This window comes from Asparagus officinalis, chromosome 7, assembly GCF_001876935.1.
Source record: "Asparagus officinalis chromosome 7, Aspof.V1, whole genome shotgun sequence".
NCBI lineage: Eukaryota > Viridiplantae > Streptophyta > Magnoliopsida > Asparagales > Asparagaceae > Asparagus > Asparagus officinalis.
The window spans coordinates 98,719,886-98,743,208 of record NC_033800.1 but is presented as its reverse complement, the minus strand read 5'-3'; the positions used below and the strand labels follow the sequence as shown (position 1 = coordinate 98,743,208).

Genomic DNA, 23,323 nt, shown 5'->3' with positions numbered 1-23,323 from the left:
AGAGGATTACGTATGAAGGGTAGATTGGTTATGCCAGCCGGTGCAGAGTTGAAGAGGGAGTTATTGGATGAGGCGCACCGTACTCGGTACACAGTCATCCAGGGACTACCAAGATGTACAAAGGCCTGAAGAGGCGTTTCTGGTGAAGTGGTATGCGGAGAGAGATTGCAGACTATGTGGCTAGATGTTGTACCTGTCAGCAGGTGAAGGTAGAGCATCAGAGACCGGCAGGGACACTGCAGCCTTTACCCATTCCAGAGTGGAAATGGGCAGATATTTCTATGGATCTTATTGTAGAGTTGTCGAAATCGAAGAAAGAGAATGATTCGATTTGGGTGGTAATGGATGGACTGATGAAGTCAATACATTTTTTTTTCCAGCAAGGACTAACTATACAGCTGAGATGTATGCGAGGATACCTATTCAAGAGACTATTCGACTTCATGGAATTCCAGATGAGATAGCATCAGATTGAGATTTCAGTGTTCATTCCACATTTTTGGAAGGGTTTCCAGGATTCTTTTGGGCAACAGATTTATCGTACTGTAGTGCATTTCATCCATAGATGGATGGTCAGACGGAGAGAGTAAATTAGATGTTGGAAAACAGATGTCGGATTTGTGTCATTGACTTTTAAGGTAGCAATTCGGAAGACGGAAAAAGGTTACGACGAGATACATTGGACCGTATCAGATTTTGGAGAGCATTGGAACTGTGTCATACAGACTAAATCTTCTAGAATTGATGTCTAGTATACACAATGTATTTCATGTTTCTATGCTTAAGAAACAATTACGTGGTGAAGAACGATAGTGAGTGTTGAACGCATTAGAAATTTAGCTTCATGATGGTTTGACTACGATTGAAATCCCAGTTTGTATACTTGCTAGAGAAGACGAGAAATTTAGAAACAAGATATTTTTTTTCCCTTGGAGAAAACTCAGTGGAACCAGAAAGGAGTTGAGATGATCTTCAGGGTCGCGAAGATGTTATGCCGCGCGACTTCCTGAACCTATTGAGGAAGTGCATTGATTTATGTGTACGATTATTTGTGTGGTTATATTTTGATTTAACGCTAGAATGAGGATATTTTCACTTAATTCTTAATCTTTCGGAACACATGGTATATATATGGGGGGTTCCTTGTTTGGATTTTTCGCCCGACGTACTAGTTCCATTCGATTAAGGGTTGAGTGGGAATATATTCATCATGGACTGTTAAATATAAATACCCATATATGCTTATCAAGAGTAAAATTCTAAATGTTTCTGGTTGCGGGTTGAATTAGACCCACTATATGTTTTTCTAGTATTATTATTTGCTTAAGTATGATTTCTAAATTTCGAGGACGAAATTCTTTTAAGGGGGGAAGAATGTAAAACCCCGAAAATTTGAATACTTTATGATAAATAATAATAAATATGTTATACATTATGATGTTTGAGTATGCTAAGAACTGATTTGAGATCAATTCAATGTATCTATTACCCCTTTAAAAGAGCCAGTTCCTGAAAAACTTTCCCATACCAAAATTAACCTTCATCCATCATAAATATACCCAATTTCTCCCTTATATAATTTCGTCACTTTAAATTCGCCTTCAGCTTCTGGAATTTTCTCCTCCGTTACTCCTTCATCGTCGCCTCGCCTTCAGCTTCTGGAATTTTCTCCTCCGTTACGCCTTCCTCGTCGCCGAAGTCAAAGAGATCATCCATTACCCTTCTCCTACGAAGCCGAACCGTTACCGGAATTTGCAAAGATGTCGTTTATTCGTTCGATTCACTTATCCGTCGAAGCCGAAGCGTTAGAGAAATATGCACAGATTAGTATTTATTCCGAATTTCCGCATTCATCTCCAAATATTTCTGCAATTGGGGATTCAGTAAGGTATTTTTTTTCTTCATCTTAACTCCTTTATACAAAACCCTATATCTAAATTTAACCTATACTTCTTCAGTCCTTAAATTTTCTTCTAAAATTTACACTAATTTCCGATTCCCTCCAGATTCAAGCGAGAGTGGTTTAAATATTCCAACAGCAGCTGGATCGACATTAGAAAGTAAGTTCAGTTGATTTTAGTTCTTTAAATTTTCAGATTTTGATTTTGATTTTGATTTATTTCCTAAATTACTTCTGTTTTCCATTTATAACATTTTTTGTATCTTATATTTGTTTGGGAATTGATTTCTTGTTATCGTGTTTCATATTCAAGCTCTGAAGGTGGGTAAATATGTTTTTTTTCAAATTTAAATTGAACATATAAAATAATTAGATATAAAATAACTAATAGTATTACATAATTATTAATTGATACTATCAACTCATCAGTAAGATTTGAAATAACTACAAGCATTACCTGGTTGACATAACTTTTGCTGTACGCATTAATTTAAAGGCAATCCTGCTTGCACGACTGAAAATGTTTTATCCAGCGCTGCAAGATTTTCGGAATGAAATGTCTAATAGACAAGATGTTGTGATGTAGAATATTGTTAAAACTGAACGAAACAACAAGGATTGAACTGAAAATAGCAAACCCTGGTGAGAAAATAAAGTCAAGCAGTAACCAAGTGGCAGAGTAATAATATATCATAACGTTAGTTATTAAGATTAAACCAAGATGTCTCCCATAAAATGATTTGTAATCCTATAGTTTAGTGTTGAGTCAGTGTTAAATTCTTTATCAATCAAACTTAGGAGAAAACCCCTAAAGCCTAAGGATGAGAAAGGTAGGGGGGGGGGAAATAAAGGGAAAGATATTCAACACAAACATTTATAGAGGCTCTTATTTATAGAGGAAAATGGTTGCTTCTCATGTAACATATGATTGTTGTTTCTTTGCATGCTCCCCGCAAATCGATAGACATGGTTTAATTCTCAATACAAACAACTTGACGGAATAAATATAAACACATATTACCTTAACTGGCCTATTTTAATTATAACTATGATGATAAATATGCTAACAGCTGTCGACATACATATTTATTTATAGTTCTCCAAACTAAAGTGTCAATTTACCTCCTTATTTTAAAAGTGTTTGGTCCCAGGCTTCTTTCAAGTCATATGTTTGATTGCTTGTGTAGATGCATGTAAATGCTGATACCGCGAGGTGACCAGTCCAAATAGAGGACAAAAATGGCCAACGAAACATAATAAGTGAATAACAACATTGAAATCATAGAGCAAGAAATGCTGACCATTACAAACTCAACGAATGCAATGCGAGTTTTATGCTGATAGTCCCCGAGCATTCTCATGCGATAGACATATCAAAAGAGAGCATTTTAGTATACATCCTTCCATGAAACATAACTTCTTCACATTAACTAATGCATAACCATCAACAAAATAACCATCGATAACAACAAACCTCTCCACATATTGATCCAAAAAAAAGTCTCAGCTCTTCCTGAGTAATCTACATAAGGTGAATTCTGAAAGGTAAATAAAGTGGTAGAGAATAAAAAGGTTTCCCCAATATAGAAATCATGAGCCAAAATTACCTTCTTGTCAATGTTTGTACAGTAGACAGTTCTTGCACACTAGCCTTAACTATTACTTTTTACATAACGGAATTCTCTCCAGGGAGCTCCCAGTGTGGGTGGAGGTGCTAGTGGTGGGTCTCTTGATTTCCTTAGAAATAATTAACAGGTACCCCATTCCATTGCTACAACTTGCTTCTCTGGGTCTTTTGATTTCCTAGAAATAATAAACGTGCTGTTGACGGTAAAAATTCATTGTCTAGAGTATTCATATGAACAGGTTTATATGTTAGCCTAACTCCTGTTCCCATTGACATGAACAGACAGACTCGTCTAATCTGTTTAACATCACCAAAAGTTGTGTATCTGCAGCAGATACACACAATACTGTGTGTATCTGTCTGCAGTAGATAAACACAGTATTGTGTGTATCTGCTGCAGATACACAACTTTTGGTGATGTTAAACAGATTAGACGAGTCTGTCTGTTCATGTCAATGGGAACAGGAGTTAGGCTAACATATAAACCTGTTCATATGAATACTCTAGACAATGAATTTTTACTATCAACAGCACGTTTATTATTTCTAGGAAATCAAAAGACCCAGAGAAGCAAGTTGTAGCAATGGAATGGGGTACCTGTTAATTATTTCTAAGGAAATCAAGAGACCCACCACTAGCACCTCCACCCACACTGGGAGCTCCCTGGAGAGAATTCCGTTATGAGATACATCTGGGTGAGGTAGTTTGAAGATTATAAGCTAGGAGAAACCTGACCTGTGGAAACATATCTAGAGGTGCAGAATTTGGCAATACAGACAGAGTATCGCCTTCAGCAGCTGTCCCAGTTGTGTTTGGCCCTTCAGCCTGAGCAACTTCTCCTAATGTAGGGATTCCCTGCATAAGGATATGCATATATGAGATATTAGTTTATGAATAGTTTCTAACTGCATCCCCCACAAAATATAGTGCATACAGAATATAAGTATTCCACAGCACGCTCTGGATTATTGTAAGCAGCACGAAGTGTACATAATTATTAATTGATACTATCAACTCATCAGTAAGATTTGAAATAACTACAAGCATTACCTGGTTGACATAACTTTTGCTGTACGCATTAATTGAAAGGCAATCCTGCTTGCACGACTGAAAATGTTTTATCCAGCGCTGCAAGATTTTAGGAATGAAATGTCTAATAGACAAGATGTTGTGATGTAGAATATTGTTAAAACTGAACGAAACAACAAGGATTGAACTGAAAATAGCAAACCCTGGTGAGAAAATAAAGTCAAGCAGTAACCAAGTGGCAGAGTAATAATATATCATAACGTTAGTTATTAAGATTAAACCAAGATGTCTCCCATAAAATGATTTGTAATCCTATAGTTTAGTGTTGAGTCAGTGTTAAATTCTTTATCAATCAAACTTAGGAGAAAACCCCTAAAGCCTAAGGATGAGAAAGGTAGGGGGGGGGGAAATAAAGGGAAAGATATTCAACACAAACATTTATAGAGGCTCTTATTTATAGAGGAAAATGGTTGCTTCTCATGTGACATATGATTGTTGTTTCTTTGCATGCTCCCCGCAAATCGATAGACATGGTTTAATTCTCAATACAAACAACTTGACTGAATAAATATAAACACATATTGCCTTAACTGGCCTATTTGAATTATAATTATGATGATAAATATGCTAACAGCTGTCGACATACATATTTATTTATAGTTCTCCAAACTAAAGTGTCAATTTACCTCCTTATTTTAAAAGTGTTTGGTCCCAGGCTTCTTTCAAGTCATATGTTTGATTGCTTGTGTAGATGCATGTAAATGCTGATACCGCGAGGTGACCAGTCCAAATAGAGGACAAAAATGGCCAACGAAACATAATAAGTGAATAACAACATTGAAATCATAGAGCAAGAAATGCTGACCATTACAAACTCAACGAATGCAATGCGAGTTTTATGCTGATAGTCCCCGAGCATTCTCATGCGATAGACCTATCAAAAGAGAGCATTTTAGTATACATCCTTCCATGAAACATAACTTCTTCACATTAACTAATGCATAACCATCAACAAAATAACCATCGGCAACAACAAACCTCTCCACATATTGATCCAAAAAAGAGTCTCAGCTCTTCCTGAGTAATCTACATAAGGTGAATTCTGAAAGGTAAATAAAGTGGTAGAGAATAAAAAGGTTTCCCCAATATAGAAATCATGAGCCAAAATTACCTTCTTGTCAATGTTTGTACAGTAGACAGTTCTTGCACACTAGCCTTAACTATTACTTTTTATTGGTTTTGTTAGTTTCGAAAGGTTACTGTAATGCTTCTACTTAAGACTCTGTTGTCTATTGCATGTCTTATGTAGGCTGGTAAATGTTGTTAATTTGGTATATTGTAGGATCTCCATTCAATATTTATTATTACTGAGAAAAATCATTTAGCTTTCATGAAACTGAGTTTAATACAATATTGAGACTATCTGTGCATATGCAGCAGCAACATATATACACACAGTATCTAGAAATAATAAACGTGCTGTTGACGGTAAAAATTCATTGTCTAGAGTATTCATATGAACAGGTTTATATGTTAGCCTAACTCCTGTTCCCATTGACATGAACAGACAGACTCGTCTAATCTGTTTAACATCACCAAAAGTTGTGTATCTGCAGCAGATACACACAATACTGTGTGTATCTGTCTGCAGTAGATAAACACAGTATTGTGTGTATCTGCTGCAGATACACAACTTTTGGTGATGTTAAACAGATTAGACGAGTCTGTCTGTTCATGTCAATGGGAACAGGTTAGGCTAAAACATATAAACCTGTTCATATGAATACTCTAGACAATGAATTTTTACCGTCAACAGCACGTTTATTATTTCTAGGAAATCAAAAGACCCAGAGAAGCAAGTTGTAGCAATGGAATGGGGTACCTGTTAATTATTTCTAAGGAAATCAAGAGACCCACCACTAGCACCTCCACCCACACTGGGAGCTCCCTGGAGAGAATTCCGTTATGAGATACATCTGGGTGAGGTAGTTTGAAGATTATAAGCTAGGAGAAACCTGACCTGTGGAAACATATCTAGAGGTGCAGAATTTGGCAATACAGACAGAGTATCGCCTTCAGCAGCTGTCCCAGTTGTGTTTAGCCCTTCAGCCTGAGCAGCTTCTCCTAATGTAGTGATTCCCTGCATAAGGATATGCATATATGAGATATTAGTTTATGAATAGTTTCTAACTGCATCCCCCACAAAATATAGTGCATACAGAATATAAGTATTCCACAGCACGCTCTGGATTATTGTAAGCAGCACGAAGTGCTCGCTGAACCGTATCCTTGTCCCAGTTACCACCACCCATATCCATCAGCTGATGAACCATTGATTCCAGATTGTTTCCTGGTACCAAATTAGATGCAGGTCCATCATAAACAGGGGCCCTGCAATTGAGAGACAATAAACCTTATGAATTAATTACATCGCCGTGTCTTTGATTTGGTTTGGAATCTGGTATGAGAAAGATAGAGGTTGTCTTTGATTTCGTTCTGGAATCGGAGAATCACAAATGATAGAGTTTAGTTAATTTTTTTTCTTTTGTGATTTTGGTTGTGATTATTTCCCTAAATTAGGTATTAGGTATATTAATTATGTTTTGAACAATCTAATATCAATTGCATAAACAATAGATTAAAGATATGAATATGTTTTGTAGCCATTACTCGAGAAAACCTGTTCCTTGAGTAATTATGTATGTTTTGAAAACCTGTTGTGCAATTCTCACGTAAATAATTTAACATTTTTTTTAATTATATATGTTGTCTCTTAATAATTATGTATGTTTTGTCTCTGAGTAATTATATAAGTTTTGTAATACACTATTACGTATAGATTAAATTATTTAACATTTTTTCATATTAATGCAGATATCCTACTTGGTTGGATTTGCCTTGTTTTTTTTTAAAACATTTCTAAAGTTGTCGTTGATTCAGGTTAGTTAAGCAACTTTCTTCTCTTTTCTCTTTATTTATGTTTGGGATTCAACATCAAAATCTTGGCGTCCAAGAAAACAGAGACAAGTGATAGGTCGAATAAATGGGGCTAATCCAATTGAAGGAGAGAGATATTACTTGCGACTATTGCTTACTCACGTTAGGTGTCCGACATCATTTGAGGATCTACTGACGGTAAATGGTATTCATTGTAAATCTTTCAAGCAATCAGCTCAGAAATTAGGTCTTTTGGAATCTGATGATAGCATAAGAGAGTGCTTAGATGAAGCCATCGTCTTCCAAATGCCAACAGCACTTCGACGTTTGTTTGCAACTATATTGGTTCATTGTGAGCCTACAGATGTTAATCATTTGTGGGATAAATATATTGAATCATTATCTAAAGACTATTCAAGGAAACCAAATGCTACTAAAGCTTCGGTGATAAATGATACTCTTCTCAATATTAACTTCTACTTAAAGAGCATGGGAAAGGATATTAAGAGAGTAGAAACACCAAATATAATCAGTTGAATGTTGATCAGAAGAGAACTTACATTCAGAAGGTCATTGATAATAATATAAAGAGAAAAAGAAATGATTTAGCTGGCAGTAGTACCAATAGCAAGGGAAAACGTAAGATTGATTTTTTTTTGTGGAGCGCAACAGCGAGAATATGAGCATGGAGGTTTGCATAGATTAATTTTATAATTTATTAAAAGTGGAGTTTTCTTTATTGACGGTCCAGGAGGAACTGGGAAGACTTATTTATATCGCGCTCTACTTGCCACAGTAAGATCACAAGGTATGATAGCTCTTGCTACAGCGACATCAGGTGTCGTAGCTGTAATAATGCCTGGTGGAAGAACAACACACTCCAGATTTAAAATCAAAATCCCAACAACAGATTCATCTATGTGCAGTATATCAAAGCAAGATGGGACATCAAAACTCCTTAGAATAGCACGTCTAATAATTTGGGACGAGGCTGCTATGGCTAAACGCGTTGCAATTGAAACGTTGGATAGAACACTAAGAGATTTAATGGATAAAGATGAACCATTTGGCGGAAAAGTTATTGTATTTGGTGGTGATTTCAGACAAGTTTTACCAGTGGTGCCTCGCTCAACAAGATCACAAACTATCAAAGAAAGTTTGGTAAGTTCACATTTATGGAGAAAAATGATCAAACTACAACTTTCCAAAAATATGAGAGCAAAATCAGACGCAGCATTCAGTGAATTTATTCTTAGGATTGGGAATGGAGATGAACCAACAGTGACACAGGATTTCATAAAACTGCCTAATGCAATGTTGATCCAGAATCAAGGTGATGAGCTACCGGAAGATTCTCTCATAAATTCAATTTTTCCATCTTTAGATGAAAATTTCAAGTCTATTGACTATATGAAAGATAGAGCTATCCTTGCAACAAAAAATGAATATGTTGACATGTTAAATGATAGACTAATAAAAAGGTTTCCAGGAGAAGGAAAAGAATTCTATAGCTTTGATGAAGCAGTTGATGACACTAATCATCATTACCAAGAAGAATTTTTGAACACTCTGCTCCCTAATGGACTACCGCCACACAAGCTACTGTTGAAAAAATATTGTCCAATTATTTTACTAAGGAACTTGGATCCAACTAATGGACTGTGCAACGGTACAAGAATGGTATGTCAAGATTTTAACTACAATGTAATTCAAGCTAGAATCACAATGGGACAACATGCTGGAAAAGAAGTTTTCTTGCCAAGAATACCATTGTCACCAGCAGAAGATGAAGGATTACCATTCAAGTTCCAAGAATACCATTGTCACCAGCAGAAGATGAAGGATTACCATTCAAGTTCAAACGCAAACAATTTCCCATAAGATTATGCATTCAAGTTCAAACGCAAACAATTTCCCATAAGATTATGTTTTGCAATGACAATTAATAAATCCCAAGGTCAAACAATACCTAACGTAGGTATTTATCTACCTGAACCAGTGTTCTCTCATGGACAATTATATGTTGCTTTATCGCGGGGTACTTCTATGATGACAACCAAGGTCTTAATAACATCAGATGGAAAATTTGCAGAAGAGGAACAATACATAAAAAATGTTGTATACAAGGAAGTTCTCCAGCCAAACGACCACGAGGAATAATTCAAATGACCAATAACATTTTCGAAGGTTAGTAATTTATTATATAATAAGTAGATGCAATTTTTATTAAAGTTATTTTCATAAAATTAATTAAAAAAGTTACAATTCATTATTACATCATTCAATTAGTGTCACATCTTTGATATAGAAATAGTCTCATTTAATTTTCTTTTGAGTTTATTTAGTACTTCAAATGCTTTGTTATTTACATATAACAAACTATTCAAAATCTTGCAGGAACGATGACATCCACCAACGAATCACCAATTCCACACCTCCAAATACGCCAACTCAAAAAATTTCAAAGAGAGTGGACTATTCTTGTTGTTATCCTAAGAACTATCGAGTCATCTTATGAGAACAACAAAGGATCAGGAAAACTACTAAAATTAATTTTTGCAGACTCAGAGGTAATTTAGAAAAAATCTACATGCTATAATTCTATTGATATTTGTTTATACTTATTCTTAAATAAAGTAATACATACAATTTTTAAATACAATATGCATAACTTTTTATCATGCCATAGCAATCGTTATTTTAAATCTATGCAAAGCCTTCTCAATTGTTTATAAATTTATAAATATAAATTATAAATATTAATTAAATTATAATTGTTTATGCTTATTCTTATATTAATTATTATCACCTTACTATGTATAAAATCATATAAAAAAATTCCTGCATTTATTAAATAGGTAAGCAACATGTAATTCATTTTTTACAAAGAGCTAATCCATAAAAACGATTAAATTTGTTACTTGACTTTATATAAATAAGGTTAGTTTTGTTGATGAGTTAAAAGATAAATTTTTTTTTGGGCCCTGAAGATTATTGATACCTTTCAGTAAAATCTAGAGAATGGTTAGTTAAAAGTTTCCCACATAAAACTATATTTATACATAACTTACATCATCTATTACTTATCTTATTTATCTTAGGCTTAAATGAATGTTAATGTATTAGTTATTTGTGAGATAATATTAGTAATATTTGCAGGGGAAAAAAATACAAGGTATTATGTTTGGAGAAACTATTGAAATGTATAAGCAAATGCTTCAGAAGAATAATGTTCTTTACATCTCAAATGGAGAAGTCAAACCAATAAACCCGCTTTATGGAAATGTACATGAGTCAATTGAGTTGACATTGACTAAGAACATTTCTATCAAAGAATCAAAAGCAGAGTTTCAATTTGATAAGATATTGAATAACTTTATCTCAATCAAAGACGCAATTTCCAACGAGGATACAAGGAATATAAGTAAGTATTTGTAAAAACCTTTTATTTTTAATTTATAAATTTATAAAAGAATTTTCAACTTATTATAAATTTATGTGCAGATGTTCTTGCAATGATAGCAAATGTCAAGCCTATGATCAAGTACGTTACAAGATATAATAAGGCAGACACAAGACGGGACATTATTATAGTAGACAAAGAGTATACACGCATGATTTTATTTCACAATAAAATATTTATTCAAAATATAATATATTAACCTAAAATTGTCTAACTTTTCTTATACAGTGACATAACATTGTCTGTAACTTTATTCGGAGATTTAGCTGTCAATGAAGGCTCAATGATTGAAGGAAATAAGCATGAGACTACTATCATAGCGCTTTCAGATTTTAAAATATCATTGTACAAATGTATCATTTTTTAAATTGAATTGTAAATTACTTATCAAAAAATATCCATTTCTAATTATAACTAATATATATGCAGGGGAGTTGTGCTTGACTTCGCAAATTGCATCAACAATATTTATCAACCCTGATATACAACTTGCTAAGGACATGCGAGAATGGTAATTCAAATAAAGAAGGTAACTTGATAAATTAAAATTTAAATATTTTTAAAATTATATGCAGGGCTCTTTCAAAAGAGAAGATAAAGACAAATGATGCTCCGTCAAGGCTATTTAAAAATGCAACGAAAATGAATATTGGTGACATTATGCAAGCTTCACAAGAATCATCCAAGGTATTATATTAAAATTCCTACTATAAATTAGTAATGAATCAAGAGCTTAAGTTTTTTAAAAAAATTAATATAAATAGATATTGTTTCATTGATGTTTCAAATACATTTACAATTATTACTTTTGCATTAATTTTTAAAAAAAAAATTTACTATATTTTTTTTCAATTATATAAAAATTTATAATTTTTTTACTAAATATATGTAAACTAAAATTATAACTAACTTAATTTTTACAAATCTACAGGCACAATATGGTAGCTTTATTGGAAAAATAAGTAATATCTTAAATAGACATGAGGCTTGGTACTACTCATGCACAGGCTGCAATAAAAAAGTTGACAAAAATATTTATGACAAATGTCAAAATTGTCAAAAAAGGCTGCAATAAAAAAGTAGACAAAACTATTTATGACAAATGCCAAAATTGTCAAAAAAACAATGAAGACAGTATACCGAGGTAAATTACTATCAATTACTCATGAACTAAAAATATAAAGATTAAATATATAAATAGCATCTTATGGACAATTATAATACAAAATGTAGATATGTTGTCAAAATCATAGTGGAAGACGAAACAGACAAATTCTCACTTTATTATATTTTATACATATAAAACAATATATTTCATGGATGATATAAAAGAGGTAAATTCTTACTTTATTATATTTTATACATATAAAACAATATATTTCATGTATAAGATCTTAATTTTTTCCTCATTAAACAGAAAAAATATAAGAGTTCATTCTTTCAAAAGTTTGTTCTCAACATCGGAAAGACATACAAGTTCCTTGTAAAGTTGGATGAGAAGTCAAAGGATGAACGTGCACAAGGAAAGATAATAGCACAAGAAATCCAAATCCAAGAGGACATCACAATCAACATTGATGATGATGATTCATTTCTCGATTTACCAAAAAAGAAGATCAAGGTGGAGAAGGATTAATCAAAGGCCAACAAAAATTAAACATTAATGTTTTTTAATTTTAATAACATTTACAAATTGGTTAAAGGATTTTAAATGTGCTTTTCATAGGCTTTTAAGTTTATTAATTGATGAATTTAATTTGTTTGGACAATTTATGATTTATACGCATATGCTCATATAGTTGTTTGATAACTATTGCATGCTTTGATTGTTATTGCAGTTATTAACTTAAATTTAATATTTAATTATGTGAATCAAAATACATATTCATAGAATAGTTCACTTCATTAATTTAAATTTTCATGTCAACTATTTTTAACTTATCTATACTGCACAAAAAATATTGTCGATGAGTCGTTCGTAAGAAAAATGATGACCAAGCAAAGCTTCCTGAACCTGTTGAGAGGAAACCATAGCTTCCTTTAGAGAAGGTAGCTAATTTTACAAAATTGTTATTCTAATTTATTTCTTTAAGTAGTCAAAATTTATTTGTATCTATTTTATTACATGTCCAGGTTCTCAGGGTTTTTTAAAAGAATAATCAATAAAGATTGCCTACTACTAGGTTTCATACCGAAAAATGATCGTCTGGATTGGATGATATTACAACTTTAATCATGGCAGGTACATATCAAAATGAAGTTCAAAAACTTGTAAATCTAATCATATATCATCTTAAATAGATAAAAGGTTAATTAATAGAATCAATATATCTGCAGTTAACTCGTCTAACCAGTGTGCTGAGCAAATATAATTCAGAGAATAGCGGCATTCTATACCTCTTTCTTCAGAGCCTTCAGCATAATACAGGTATCAAGTCCTTGATCAGGCACATCCTCTTTATGGCAATCGATAAAGTAGCCTTATATCAATGAAAGCTACTAAACCTCCACTATCATCAGCTCGTCATCAAGGTAACTGATTTCTTTAAGGAGCATCACTTTACAAATTAGGAACTTTACAAAGTTATGTGGCAGAGGATCCATCTACTTTGAAATTTCAGCATTACACCATGTTAAGTACCTGGCAAAATTGAGTGCTCATCCTGTTGGTTCAAATGCACTTGATGTTGCATCAAAGGTACTCCTTTCTTTTGATAACATCTATTCAGTGTTGGAAAATAAATTTTATCTTTCACTTGATTATCATGTGATACCATGAATAACCCTTATTGCCAAGTTATATTACTTTATCTGACATTGAGCTCAAAGTCAGTCTAATCTTTTGAATTAAACAACTTTACCTGATTGGTAATACTACTGAAGGCAATTGTGTCTCTGCTGATGAGAGCTTACTGGATACTCTCCTATTTTCTGCTCTGAAGCAGCTTTGTCATGAATAAGGCATCCGAGAACTATACTGGTAGTGTTTGTCTGCGTAGTATTAATCAAGTGTTATTGTATTTCTGATCCTTCTTAATGATTGTTGTATTTATATGCTATGTTCATTTCTTCAACAGTGGTCTGATTCATGCTTTAGCTGGAGTTAGCCATGTTGCTATCCAGTTTCCTGCATATGATAAGATCAAAGCTTACTTGGCAGGAAGAGGTAATAAGTTTGCTCTTAAACTTTGCATATAAATTTTCAGTTCATTCTGTTTTAGTACTGATTTTTGTTTGACATTATTATGTCCTCCCATAAAATACTAAGGTGGATAAGCTCAGTACTGGAAGTGTAGCAATTGCTTCTTCATTATCTAAAATACTTGCCTCAACAATGACCTATCCTCATGAGGTAGCTGCTTTTATTTCCTTGGTTCTTATTAGTTACAGGAGTTTTATGGAAAATCTACATCTGGGTACATCACCTGGATTATTTTAATTTTTGTTTTTCTTTTTTTATTTAGAAAAGTATGAGATTTCAAAAAAACTTGTATGTAGTGTTGATCTTTTTGTTAATTCATTTTCTACAGTGCAAGATAAAGGAGTATGTGGTCAATGATTCAGTTTGACAAAGATTCCCCGAACTGATATGTTCATTTAGGAATTTTGGCTACTTCATTGCAAGAAATTTATTTATTTATAAAATTACAAACTTTTGTGGACATGCTCCACTAACTGCATTACTATATGGGATTGAACCCATTTTCTTTATGCATATATCTTGACCAACTCATAGTTTCAAATGACTGTTCATTACTTAATTGACCATATTATGCTAATTTTAACCAAGCAATGGTAAACTGTTGGGGCGTGATTGTGATGTAGATTCATTTTCTTTATGCCTTTCCATTAATGTTTTTCAGTCGAGAAATAAAAGACTTTTCTACAAGCTTTTAATAGATAATATTGAAGAGTTGCTTACAGTTGTTTACACACCTACAGTTGGCGAGGCTTGCCAGAAGTATGGTTGCATCTTTAGGCGGCCACAAGTTCTTTATATCAGCTTGAAAAATTTAATATGTATTGTTGGACTTTGAATTTTGAACAGATAATTACTGTTAACCTTGAAATTGTCTCAATGTGATGGCTAATCTAATTATTAATTGAAATGGAATGACAATTTCTCATAGGATGATAGTTGTCTTGGCTTTTATCTCAAAAAATGCATTTCTTCTATGACTTCAACCTGGCTTAGTAATATACATAAACCTATGCTATAATACAGCGATTATGACAACAATAAATTGCATTATCATATGGTTGACTTTCTATTTCCAACTAATCGGTTTTGATGGTTGCAATGAAAAGAAACTTTTGTTTCATCAGTAAACATAATTACGTAATAGTGTCTTTCTTACTGTTTTCTGAAGGCAATTATCCATTACGCTTCCTACATTGTGATTCGTGTTGAATCAACTTACATGGTAACAAGGACCCAAGACTCTTATCTTTTCAAACTCTAAATTAGTTGACATGTTGTGGAAGTCTTTGAACATATATCACATATATGCACGAAACTAACTCATTGATCTTTTATTGCAATCTATTTTATATGAGGAAGATATTGGAATTTAGAGATGCATTTCTGTGCTTTACTACCATATGGGTTCATGTTCCAACCTGTTATTTTGATTATGATGAGATTTTAGTCCTATCTTTCTTAGAACTTGCAAATATACTCTTACATGGTTAGGTTACATGGAAAATTGTCTTATATTGGAATGGTTTTACATGAATCGTCACAATGATCAAACTATCTCTCTTTATGTGTTTCAGACACCAGAACTTTATTGCTTGTTAGTTGTCTGCAACATGTTTAAATGTTTCATGTAACAGGATGAAATAGATATGCATATAAATGTGTGCGTATGGGGATATTTATGTTTCTGACTCAAATACCACAACTCTATAACTTGCATACTACTATTTCACGATAGGAGCATGTATACTTTGCTAACACATTGTTTTTTTTACTTTTGTAGTATGGACCTATTCGTAATATTGTTCTAAAGATCCTTCCAAGGCCTCCAAGTTATGCATTTGTCGAGGTACTACATCATGTAATTATATTTATTGATCTGAAGATTTCTCCGATCCTTCCTTAGATTTTTTTTATTTTTTAAGTAAATGCTTCCTTAGTGTAATCCAACAAAGTCAACTATGTTTGCATAGGGCTGTTTGGTTAATTTCCCACAAATCAAAGAAAAAAATGTTCGATGAATAAACCTCCTTAAAAGATTTCCAAGCCATTTCCTACAAAAAGTCTGAAATGGTTTTCCTAGAATTAGAGTCCAATCAACAAATGGGAAGGTGCCAACTCATCCTTCCTCTTGTTTTCCAAATGAGAAACGAACAGCAGAAAAGGAAATCTTTCGTTAGAAAATCTGATGTGGCTTTTCTTGGAATTGGTTTATTGGGGTTTCTTTCTTTCTTTCTTTCTTTCTTTCTTTCTTTTTTCCTGAACCAAACAGCCTCTTGTTGCAAACATTGCACTACATAGCAGAATGTCTTCAAAAGCAGTAACTATGTGGTTATACCTCAATATTTCAAGTAGATTTGCTTTTATGTTTGGAGTGGGTCATCTGTGTTGATGTTGCTGGGTTTTTTTTATTCAAAGTTTGAGGAGGCTCGTGATGCTGAAGATGCAATCCGCGGTCGTGATGGATATAATTTTGATGGTAGCAGGCTACAGGTAGGCTTTTTCATTTCTTAGTTTAGGGACTTGAAGGTTGATTTCTTTATTATATGTTTTGTGCATCACTCCATTATCTTATGGTTTCTCTGTGCTTACACAGGTGGAACTTGCGCATGGTGGAAGAGGCCATTCTTCGTCTTTTGATCGTCCTCGCAGTTACAATGGAGGAACTTGCGCATGGTGGTACCAAGTTCCTACATTTTTCTGAAATGTGTGTGTAATTTAAATTGTGGCTGGATTAAAATGGATGTTCTCTAGGACCATATGCGCCGAGCTGGTGACGTCTGTTTCTCTGAAGTATTCCGTGATGGACGAGGTGTGTTACTCTTTATGTGTACTCTTTTTATTTTAGGTTATTTTCTTCACAGATTTATTATTAGTCTCATGTGTTTAGTTGCTTGATTCTGGTGGAAATAACTGATTCTTCAATTCCAGTTATGATACTAGCTGTTTACTTTTTTTGATAGCGACTTGCATGGACTATATTTGTATAGGACTATATGTAGAGGTAAACACTTAAATGATACTGTCAGACTTTGTAAATGCATGGGCTGCAATCTAAATTATCTAAGTTGTTGATTATGTACATTTTTGTACCTGGGGGAACTAAAAGACTGAGGGGCATTATCTGTAGATTTCTCTCGAGTATGACAGTGTGTTTTCTTTGAATTTTCAAAGTGAGGGCATTTCTAGAATTTTTGAAAATGTGACACAAACGAAAAAAATGAATTCTCTTAAATATAGTGTATACATTATGAAAAAAAACATATATAACCCTATTTTTTGACCCTTGGAAAGTTAACATTTAGGGGACCTTTTGATGGTGTACTTGTAAGAAAGTTGTGTCCACATCCATGAATCAAACTCCTTCCCATATACCTGTTACCAAGCTTTGTCCAGGGTATGGGAATTCCTTTTGGCAAGCTTTCTTTGTACACAGCCCTTGGAGGGATTCGACCAAATGCTGTAAGCATGTTAATTACCTAATCTGTTATGTTTTTTCAGTTCTAATAGCCTAAACAGTCCTTTGGCAAAGCTTTATGTTTTTTTCCATAAGAAATAAGACAACAGACATTTAAATTTATTCGCAGTGCTTACCCACACGATTGATGTGGGCACGAACAATAAGCAATTGTTGAATGATGAGTTCTATATTGGGTTGCGGCACAAGCTTGCTACTTGTCAGGTACGGGATTCTATAGACACTAACTAGCATGCTATGTGGAATTTACAATAAGCATTAATTAGTATTACTAAATTGTTGCCTTGTACGTTTTGGAGTAGGAATATGCTGAATTACTACATGAATTCATGACTGCTGTCAAACAGAACTATGGGGATAAAGTACTTATTCAGGTTGGCCAAATTACCACGCATTACCATACTTTTACCAAATTTAATTTTGTTTTTTCCCTTTATTGCTACAAGTTTATTTAACTAAAATTTTATGCATGCAGTTTGAGGATTTTTCAAACCATGATGCATTTGAATTGCTTGCAAAATATAGCACAAGTTATCTTCTCTTTAATGATGATATTCAGGTAAAGCAAGCATGTGGCTTTATGTTAGCTGTGTGATAAATTCCTTCTATCATTTTCAACTTAATAATTTTCTATTTGATTTTTGAACAAAATAACACTTATCTAATAAATGAAATCATTGCATGGAACAGCTTCTATTGTCCTGGCTAGGCTTGTTCCAGCACTAAACTTGGTTGGTGAAAAATTACCGGAACACACTTTTTGGTTTCTTGGTGCTGGCGAGGTCATCTTCTCCTTCTGCTACTTGTATAGTCTATTGATTATTTATTTATTTTACTGAACTATTTTCAATTACAAATTAGATAAAAAATATAGGGTTTGAGATGAATTTAATCCTCTTCCCGTATTTTTTTAAATAGAAAAACAAGGCAAGGTGACCTATTCATTGAAAAAATATTAAATTATTAAAAATTTACAAGAGGGATGCGAACATAACTTACAAAGTCCAATATCCAAAAGTTGATATAACAGTTATAACAGGAGGGGGAGCGGACAAATAGAATTCTTCATCATTACATGCCTGCATTTGTTGTGCTCTTTTATTTATGACCTATTGACATTTATATATAAATTTCAGTCTGGGACATAGAAATTGAATCTCCAGGATTAATTGAAAAAGAACTTATAGATTCATTTACTCAAAACTCAGGAGGTGCAGCAAGAGATCAATTGGCTTGGCCGCATGCTTGGGCATTCAGGCTATCTTCTAGAAAACGAACTTTCGAGGTACTATTGAAGAAAGCCCATTCTTGAAGAAAGCAGCAGCTAACCTCTACCATTGTATTACTCGTCTCAAATGTAACATTAATCATCCAGTTTAGTAGCTTTAGTGACTCATCAAGTGGAGCATTTTTACTGAGAGCATGACTGAAAATGCATGTATAATGTTTGGACCCTTACATCACAGTGAAAGGAAATGCACAAATACAGAGCAAAACAGTGCATTGTTGGTAGATAACGTTTGTTTGACTTAAGTGTAAAACCCCGAAAATTTGAATACTTTATGATAAATAATAATAAATATGTTATACATTTATAAATAATATATTATGATGTTTGAGTATGCTAGGAACTGATTTGAGATCAATTCAATGTATATATGTATATATGTGAGTACAAATACACAAATCATGCACAAAGGCCAAGAGTGAGAATCTGGGAATTTTGACTAGTTGAGAGTTTTTATGTTTCTCTCACTGATTCATTAAGAATCTGGAAAAGTGTATAAAACCAAAGTTGTAGGTATCTTCAAGAGCTTTCCAACAAATCTTAGATCACCTTATTCCGAGGTCGTATGAGAAAGTTATAGCCAAAATACCGAAAAAAATGTTCCTAGTCAGACTGAATTTTCAGTTTCGGGTTTCGGGTTTCGGGTTTGCTGCTATATATATACACTAGTATGTACCCCGTGCCAAGCACGGTGACTAATTTTTTTATCATTGTATTTTAAATTTACGTCTCTTTAATTTTTAATACATTTGATTTGATTATTATACAGTTAAAATTAAAAATCATAAATCATATAGAAAAATATGTTACCCAAAATATCAACTCTAAATTTCCTAGATTAAGAATCACCAATTTAATATATTACTAAATTAGTTACATATCTCTTTTCAAAGTTTTGTCAAAGGCAAAATGTTGCAACCAATTGCTATTCCAGAGGTTAATTTATTTTGTATCTCGAGGGAGTGTTATTTTGGAAAAGTAAAGTAGCTTAAATTGGTCTTTCTATTATCTATTTCTTCATTTTTCATTTTTCTTGTTGTTCTACAAAAGAAAGTAAGTCTTTATATTTACAAATTCTTTTTTAAGTTGAAATTCTGTTGCAATTTTCCAAAAAATTTTCATTATAACTTCTACTCATATATAAATATACATTACCCATATATAAATATACATTGTTAAGTGAGCTAGGGCTTCACATATCCTTTGGATCATCAATCAACGGTTGAGATTTTTTCCAAACATCTCATGACCACATATAAATATTATTCTCACATCTCATGAACCCTAGATCTGGCCATTTTCAGCCGAACTCCCCAACTCAAGTCCTCATCGACGACCTGTGCTTCTCCTAGCCGCGACGACGCCCTCCTCCCGCACCGACGACGCCCTCGTCCGCCCCGACGACTCCCTCATCCTCGTCCCGCTCCGACGACGCCCTCCTGCCTCCCCGCGACGATGTTCTCCCCCCTCTCCGACGACGTCGTCGTCCCTCCCTGCGACGACACCCACTTCCATCGATCTCTGTTTCTCTGCCGTGATTCTTTGATTTTTCTCACTGGAAAGGTAAAAAAACCCTTTTGCAATTATTTTTTGTACTTTTTAAGTCTGCATGCCCATATTAATTTGTGATTCACTGCCTTCCTTGAGGGATTTCGTGGGATTTTGCTTGATTTGTTGGATTTCGGCAATTACAGGTATAATCTCTCCATGATTCTTTGTTTTTTAGTTTAGATCTGCCGTGATTCTTTGATTTTCTCAATGGAAAGGTAAAAAAACCCTATTGCAATTAGTTGGTGTACTTTTTGAGTCCTCGTGTCCATATTAATTTGTGATTCACTGCCTTCCTTGAGGTATTTCGTCGGATTTTGCTTCATTTGTTGGATTTCGGCAATTACAGGTGTAATTTCTCCATGATTCTTTGATTTTTAGTTTAGATCTGCCGTGATTCTTTGATTTTTCTCACTGGAAAGGTAAAAAAAAACCTTTTGCAATTAATTTGTGTACTTTTTGAGTCTGCATGTCCATATTAATTTGTGATTCACTGCCTTCCTTGAGGGATTTCGTGGGATTTTGCTTGATTTGTTGGATTTCGGCAATTACAGGTATAATCTCTCCATGATTCTTTGTTTTTTAGTTTAGATTTGCCGTGATTCTTTGATTTTCTCAATGGAAAGGTAAAAAAACCCTTTTGCAATTAGTTGGTGTACTTTTTGAGTCCTCGTGTCCATATTAATTTGTGATTCACTGCCTTCCTTGAGGTATTTCGTCGGATTTTGCTTCATTTGTTGGATTTCGGCAATTACAGGTGTAATTTCTCCATGATTCTTTGATTTTTAGTTTAGATCTGCCGTGATTCTTTGATTTTTCTCACTGGAAAGGTAAAAAAAACCTTTTGCAATTAATTTGTGTACTTTTTGAGTCTGCATGTCCATATTAATTTGTGATTCACTGCCTTCCTTGAGGGATTTCGTCGGATTTTGCTTGATTTGTTGGATTTCGGCAATTACAGGTATAATTTCTTCATGATATTCCTTTTCGTTGAATAGTTGATGAATAATTGGATATCAAAAGCATGAAAATTTGTTAATCTATTATTTCCCTATTTTTTGGTATTATTTATGCTTAATATCATGCTAGATTCATTAAATTTGGTTGATCTATCTCATCTCCTAGAAATCTGGTTTAGTTTCGTTGTGAAATTTTAGCTATTTCTTCATCTTGCTTTTTATGTGTTTCCTAATTTACATGAATGAATATGAATGAATGAAATTTGTTTCATTTTTGTGAATAGGTCAGCGTTTTCAGTTTTTAACATGGAAAAGTTGTTGTTTTCTATTAGATACTGGTTTACAAAAAAAGGAATTGGTTAGTGTAGTAAGATGTGAATAAATCAAATGAGATATAGTTATCTGGTCAATTAAATTTAGCTTGATATTTGTTAAGTTTTCTTCTGTAACAGCAATTTAAATGGGAAGAAGTGATAGTATCTTCTGTCTATTTAACTGACTTATGCTTAGGTTTTAAATTTGCATTATGGAGTTCCTTTTCTAGAATGATGAATTTTAACAGTAAAAAGCTTTGAATGTTTTTTAAGTTAAAGTATAAATTAATCTGTAAATAGAAAGTTCTCATTGAACAAAATAAAGAGCTTTGAATGTTTTAACAATAAAAAACTTTGAACGTTTCAACAGCTCTATTGTATATACCGCTGTCAATAAACAAATACATATGCATTTTAGTATACAATGACGAATTAAAATGATAAAAAAAACTTATTCTATTATCATTAAGTTTCTTTGTTCTAGTGCATCCACCATTTCGCGTGACGGGGTAGCATGAATAGTTTGGATGTACATTCTTAACTTGTTTGATGTTTTGAGGAAAGTATTATATCAGTTATAACTACAAAATAAAAGGCTTTATTGATTCTTGTTGCTAATTGTTATTGTTGCCTTTTTGTGCTTACATTGAGGTATTGGTTGTTGGTTTCTTGTGATATATAACGGTCGGTTTGAGCTTAATGACAGATGGCTTTCTTTGGTACTCAATTCTGGTATTTGTTCTTTTGGTTTATGTTTATTTAGATGGGCAGTGATGATGATAACAAACTGAGAATGCATCCTATTTTAATTAATTATGTAATGTTTAGGCGAGGCAATTCTGTGTGGAATGCCACCTACATTGATATTACAATGTTTGGGTGATGTAATCCCTCATAATAGCAGCCTACATTGCATCATAGTTTTATAGGAGAGGCAATCTTTTATGACCAATCTATTTTTATCCTGAGCTCAAGTAAGTCCTCATAGATTTTTGTGATGAATTCGAGCTTGTTTAGTTCTAATTTCAGTAGGAATTGGTGCTATTTTGTAGCTTATGAGTTGATAATCATATTTTATTACAATTTTATACCCTCATTATCTATTTTACATGAATAAATATACCATTAATAAGTGTTATTAGTTTAGTTTGCACATAATTGAATGAAAATATAAATAAATATTATTAAATGTAAAAACCACTCAAAAAGCTTGTTTAGTTCTAATTTTAGTAGGAATTGTTGCTATTTTTTATGCCATCGTGTTGTTTTGTATTGCTTCTGGCCGCTGCTCTGTTCTTGGTTTCCTTTCTTTGCTCTTTTTTTGGGTATAAATGTACAACCTGGCTGGCTTCTGCTCTTTTTTTGCATACTGGCCGCTACAGTGAAAAGTTTTTTTCAGATTGCTGCTCTTTTGAACAGATGGTTTGAAGAGTTTTGCATTCAACATTTTGGTGGTTATTTTCAAAATTTTGTAAGATGAATGTGTGGGGCCCGCAAGCTACTGTAGCAACGCCTGCTTTTGAAGAGGTATGTAGCAAGTTTGATTACTTTTTCCACTTGATTTTTCCACATATTGCCTCT

The 23,323-nt window shown here is 33.3% G+C and overlaps 4 protein-coding genes and 3 long non-coding RNA genes across 7 annotated transcripts in view; 5 read left to right on the top strand and 2 right to left on the bottom strand.

Moving 5' to 3' along the window:
* On the bottom strand, positions 4,122–6,923 carry LOC109850299 (ubiquitin receptor RAD23b-like). The gene is made up of 3 exons (XM_020420279.1): positions 6,776–6,923; positions 4,263–4,382; positions 4,122–4,190 (listed from the first exon to the last, which is right to left on the bottom strand). Exons 1-3 carry the CDS (start codon positions 6,887–6,889, stop codon positions 4,128–4,130), a joined length of 297 nt encoding a protein of 98 aa, XP_020275868.1. The 5' UTR covers positions 6,890–6,923; the 3' UTR covers positions 4,122–4,127.
* On the bottom strand, positions 5,401–5,767 carry LOC109850300. The gene is made up of 3 exons (XR_002249394.1): positions 5,728–5,767; positions 5,595–5,642; positions 5,401–5,490 (listed from the first exon to the last, which is right to left on the bottom strand). It is a non-coding gene; the product is annotated as an uncharacterized LOC109850300 (long non-coding RNA).
* LOC109847550 (ATP-dependent DNA helicase PIF1-like) lies at positions 8,304–9,374 on the top strand. The gene has a single exon (XM_020416784.1). It carries the CDS (start codon positions 8,304–8,306, stop codon positions 9,372–9,374), a length of 1,071 nt encoding a protein of 356 aa, XP_020272373.1.
* Positions 9,659–11,323, top strand: LOC109847548. The gene is made up of 5 exons (XM_020416780.1): positions 9,659–9,680; positions 9,891–10,063; positions 10,653–10,917; positions 10,998–11,097; positions 11,185–11,323. Exons 1-5 carry the CDS (start codon positions 9,659–9,661, stop codon positions 11,321–11,323), a joined length of 699 nt encoding a protein of 232 aa, XP_020272369.1.
* Positions 11,384–12,228, top strand: LOC109848161. Its single transcript, XR_002248719.1, has 3 exons — positions 11,384–11,467; positions 11,532–11,643; positions 12,190–12,228. It is a non-coding gene; the product is annotated as an uncharacterized LOC109848161 (long non-coding RNA).
* On the top strand, positions 15,937–16,824 carry LOC109850496. The gene is made up of 3 exons (XR_002249451.1): positions 15,937–16,004; positions 16,574–16,648; positions 16,752–16,824. It is a non-coding gene; the product is annotated as an uncharacterized LOC109850496 (long non-coding RNA).
* The window catches only part of LOC109847547 (NAD-dependent malic enzyme-like), a 41,461-nt gene continuing 35,096 nt past the window's right edge, over positions 16,959–23,323 (top strand). The window contains 8 exon segments of the mRNA XM_020416779.1: positions 16,959–16,967; positions 17,552–17,617; positions 17,743–17,749; positions 17,752–17,837; positions 17,936–18,007; positions 18,109–18,192; positions 18,317–18,410; positions 18,770–18,918. Of these exon segments, the coding sequence (XP_020272368.1) occupies positions 16,959–16,967; positions 17,552–17,617; positions 17,743–17,749; positions 17,752–17,837; positions 17,936–18,007; positions 18,109–18,192; positions 18,317–18,410; positions 18,770–18,918 (567 nt within the window).

Bases quoted from the DNA above. Each gene is read 5' to 3' on its own strand.
- LOC109847550 (XM_020416784.1), top strand. From the start codon at position 8,304: ATGATAGCTCTTGCTACAGCGACATCAGGTGTCGTAGCTGTAATAATG.
- LOC109847548 (XM_020416780.1), top strand. From the start codon at position 9,659: ATGACCAATAACATTTTCGAAG. The intron at 10,064-10,652 runs GTAATTTAGAAA...TAATATTTGCAG, and splicing joins TAATTTTTGCAGACTCAGAG to GGGAAAAAAATACAAGGTAT. The intron at 11,098-11,184 runs GTATACACGCAT...TTTCTTATACAG, and splicing joins ATTATTATAGTAGACAAAGA to TGACATAACATTGTCTGTAA.
- LOC109850299 (XM_020420279.1), bottom strand. From the start codon at position 6,889: ATGGTTCATCAGCTGATGGATATGGGTGGTGGTAACTGGGACAAGGAT. The intron at 4,383-6,775 runs GTATGCACTATA...ATCCTTATGCAG, and splicing joins CTGTGGAATACTTATATTCT to GGAATCCCTACATTAGGAGA. The intron at 4,191-4,262 runs GTCAGGTTTCTC...AATTCTCTCCAG, and splicing joins CTCTAGATATGTTTCCACAG to GGAGCTCCCAGTGTGGGTGG.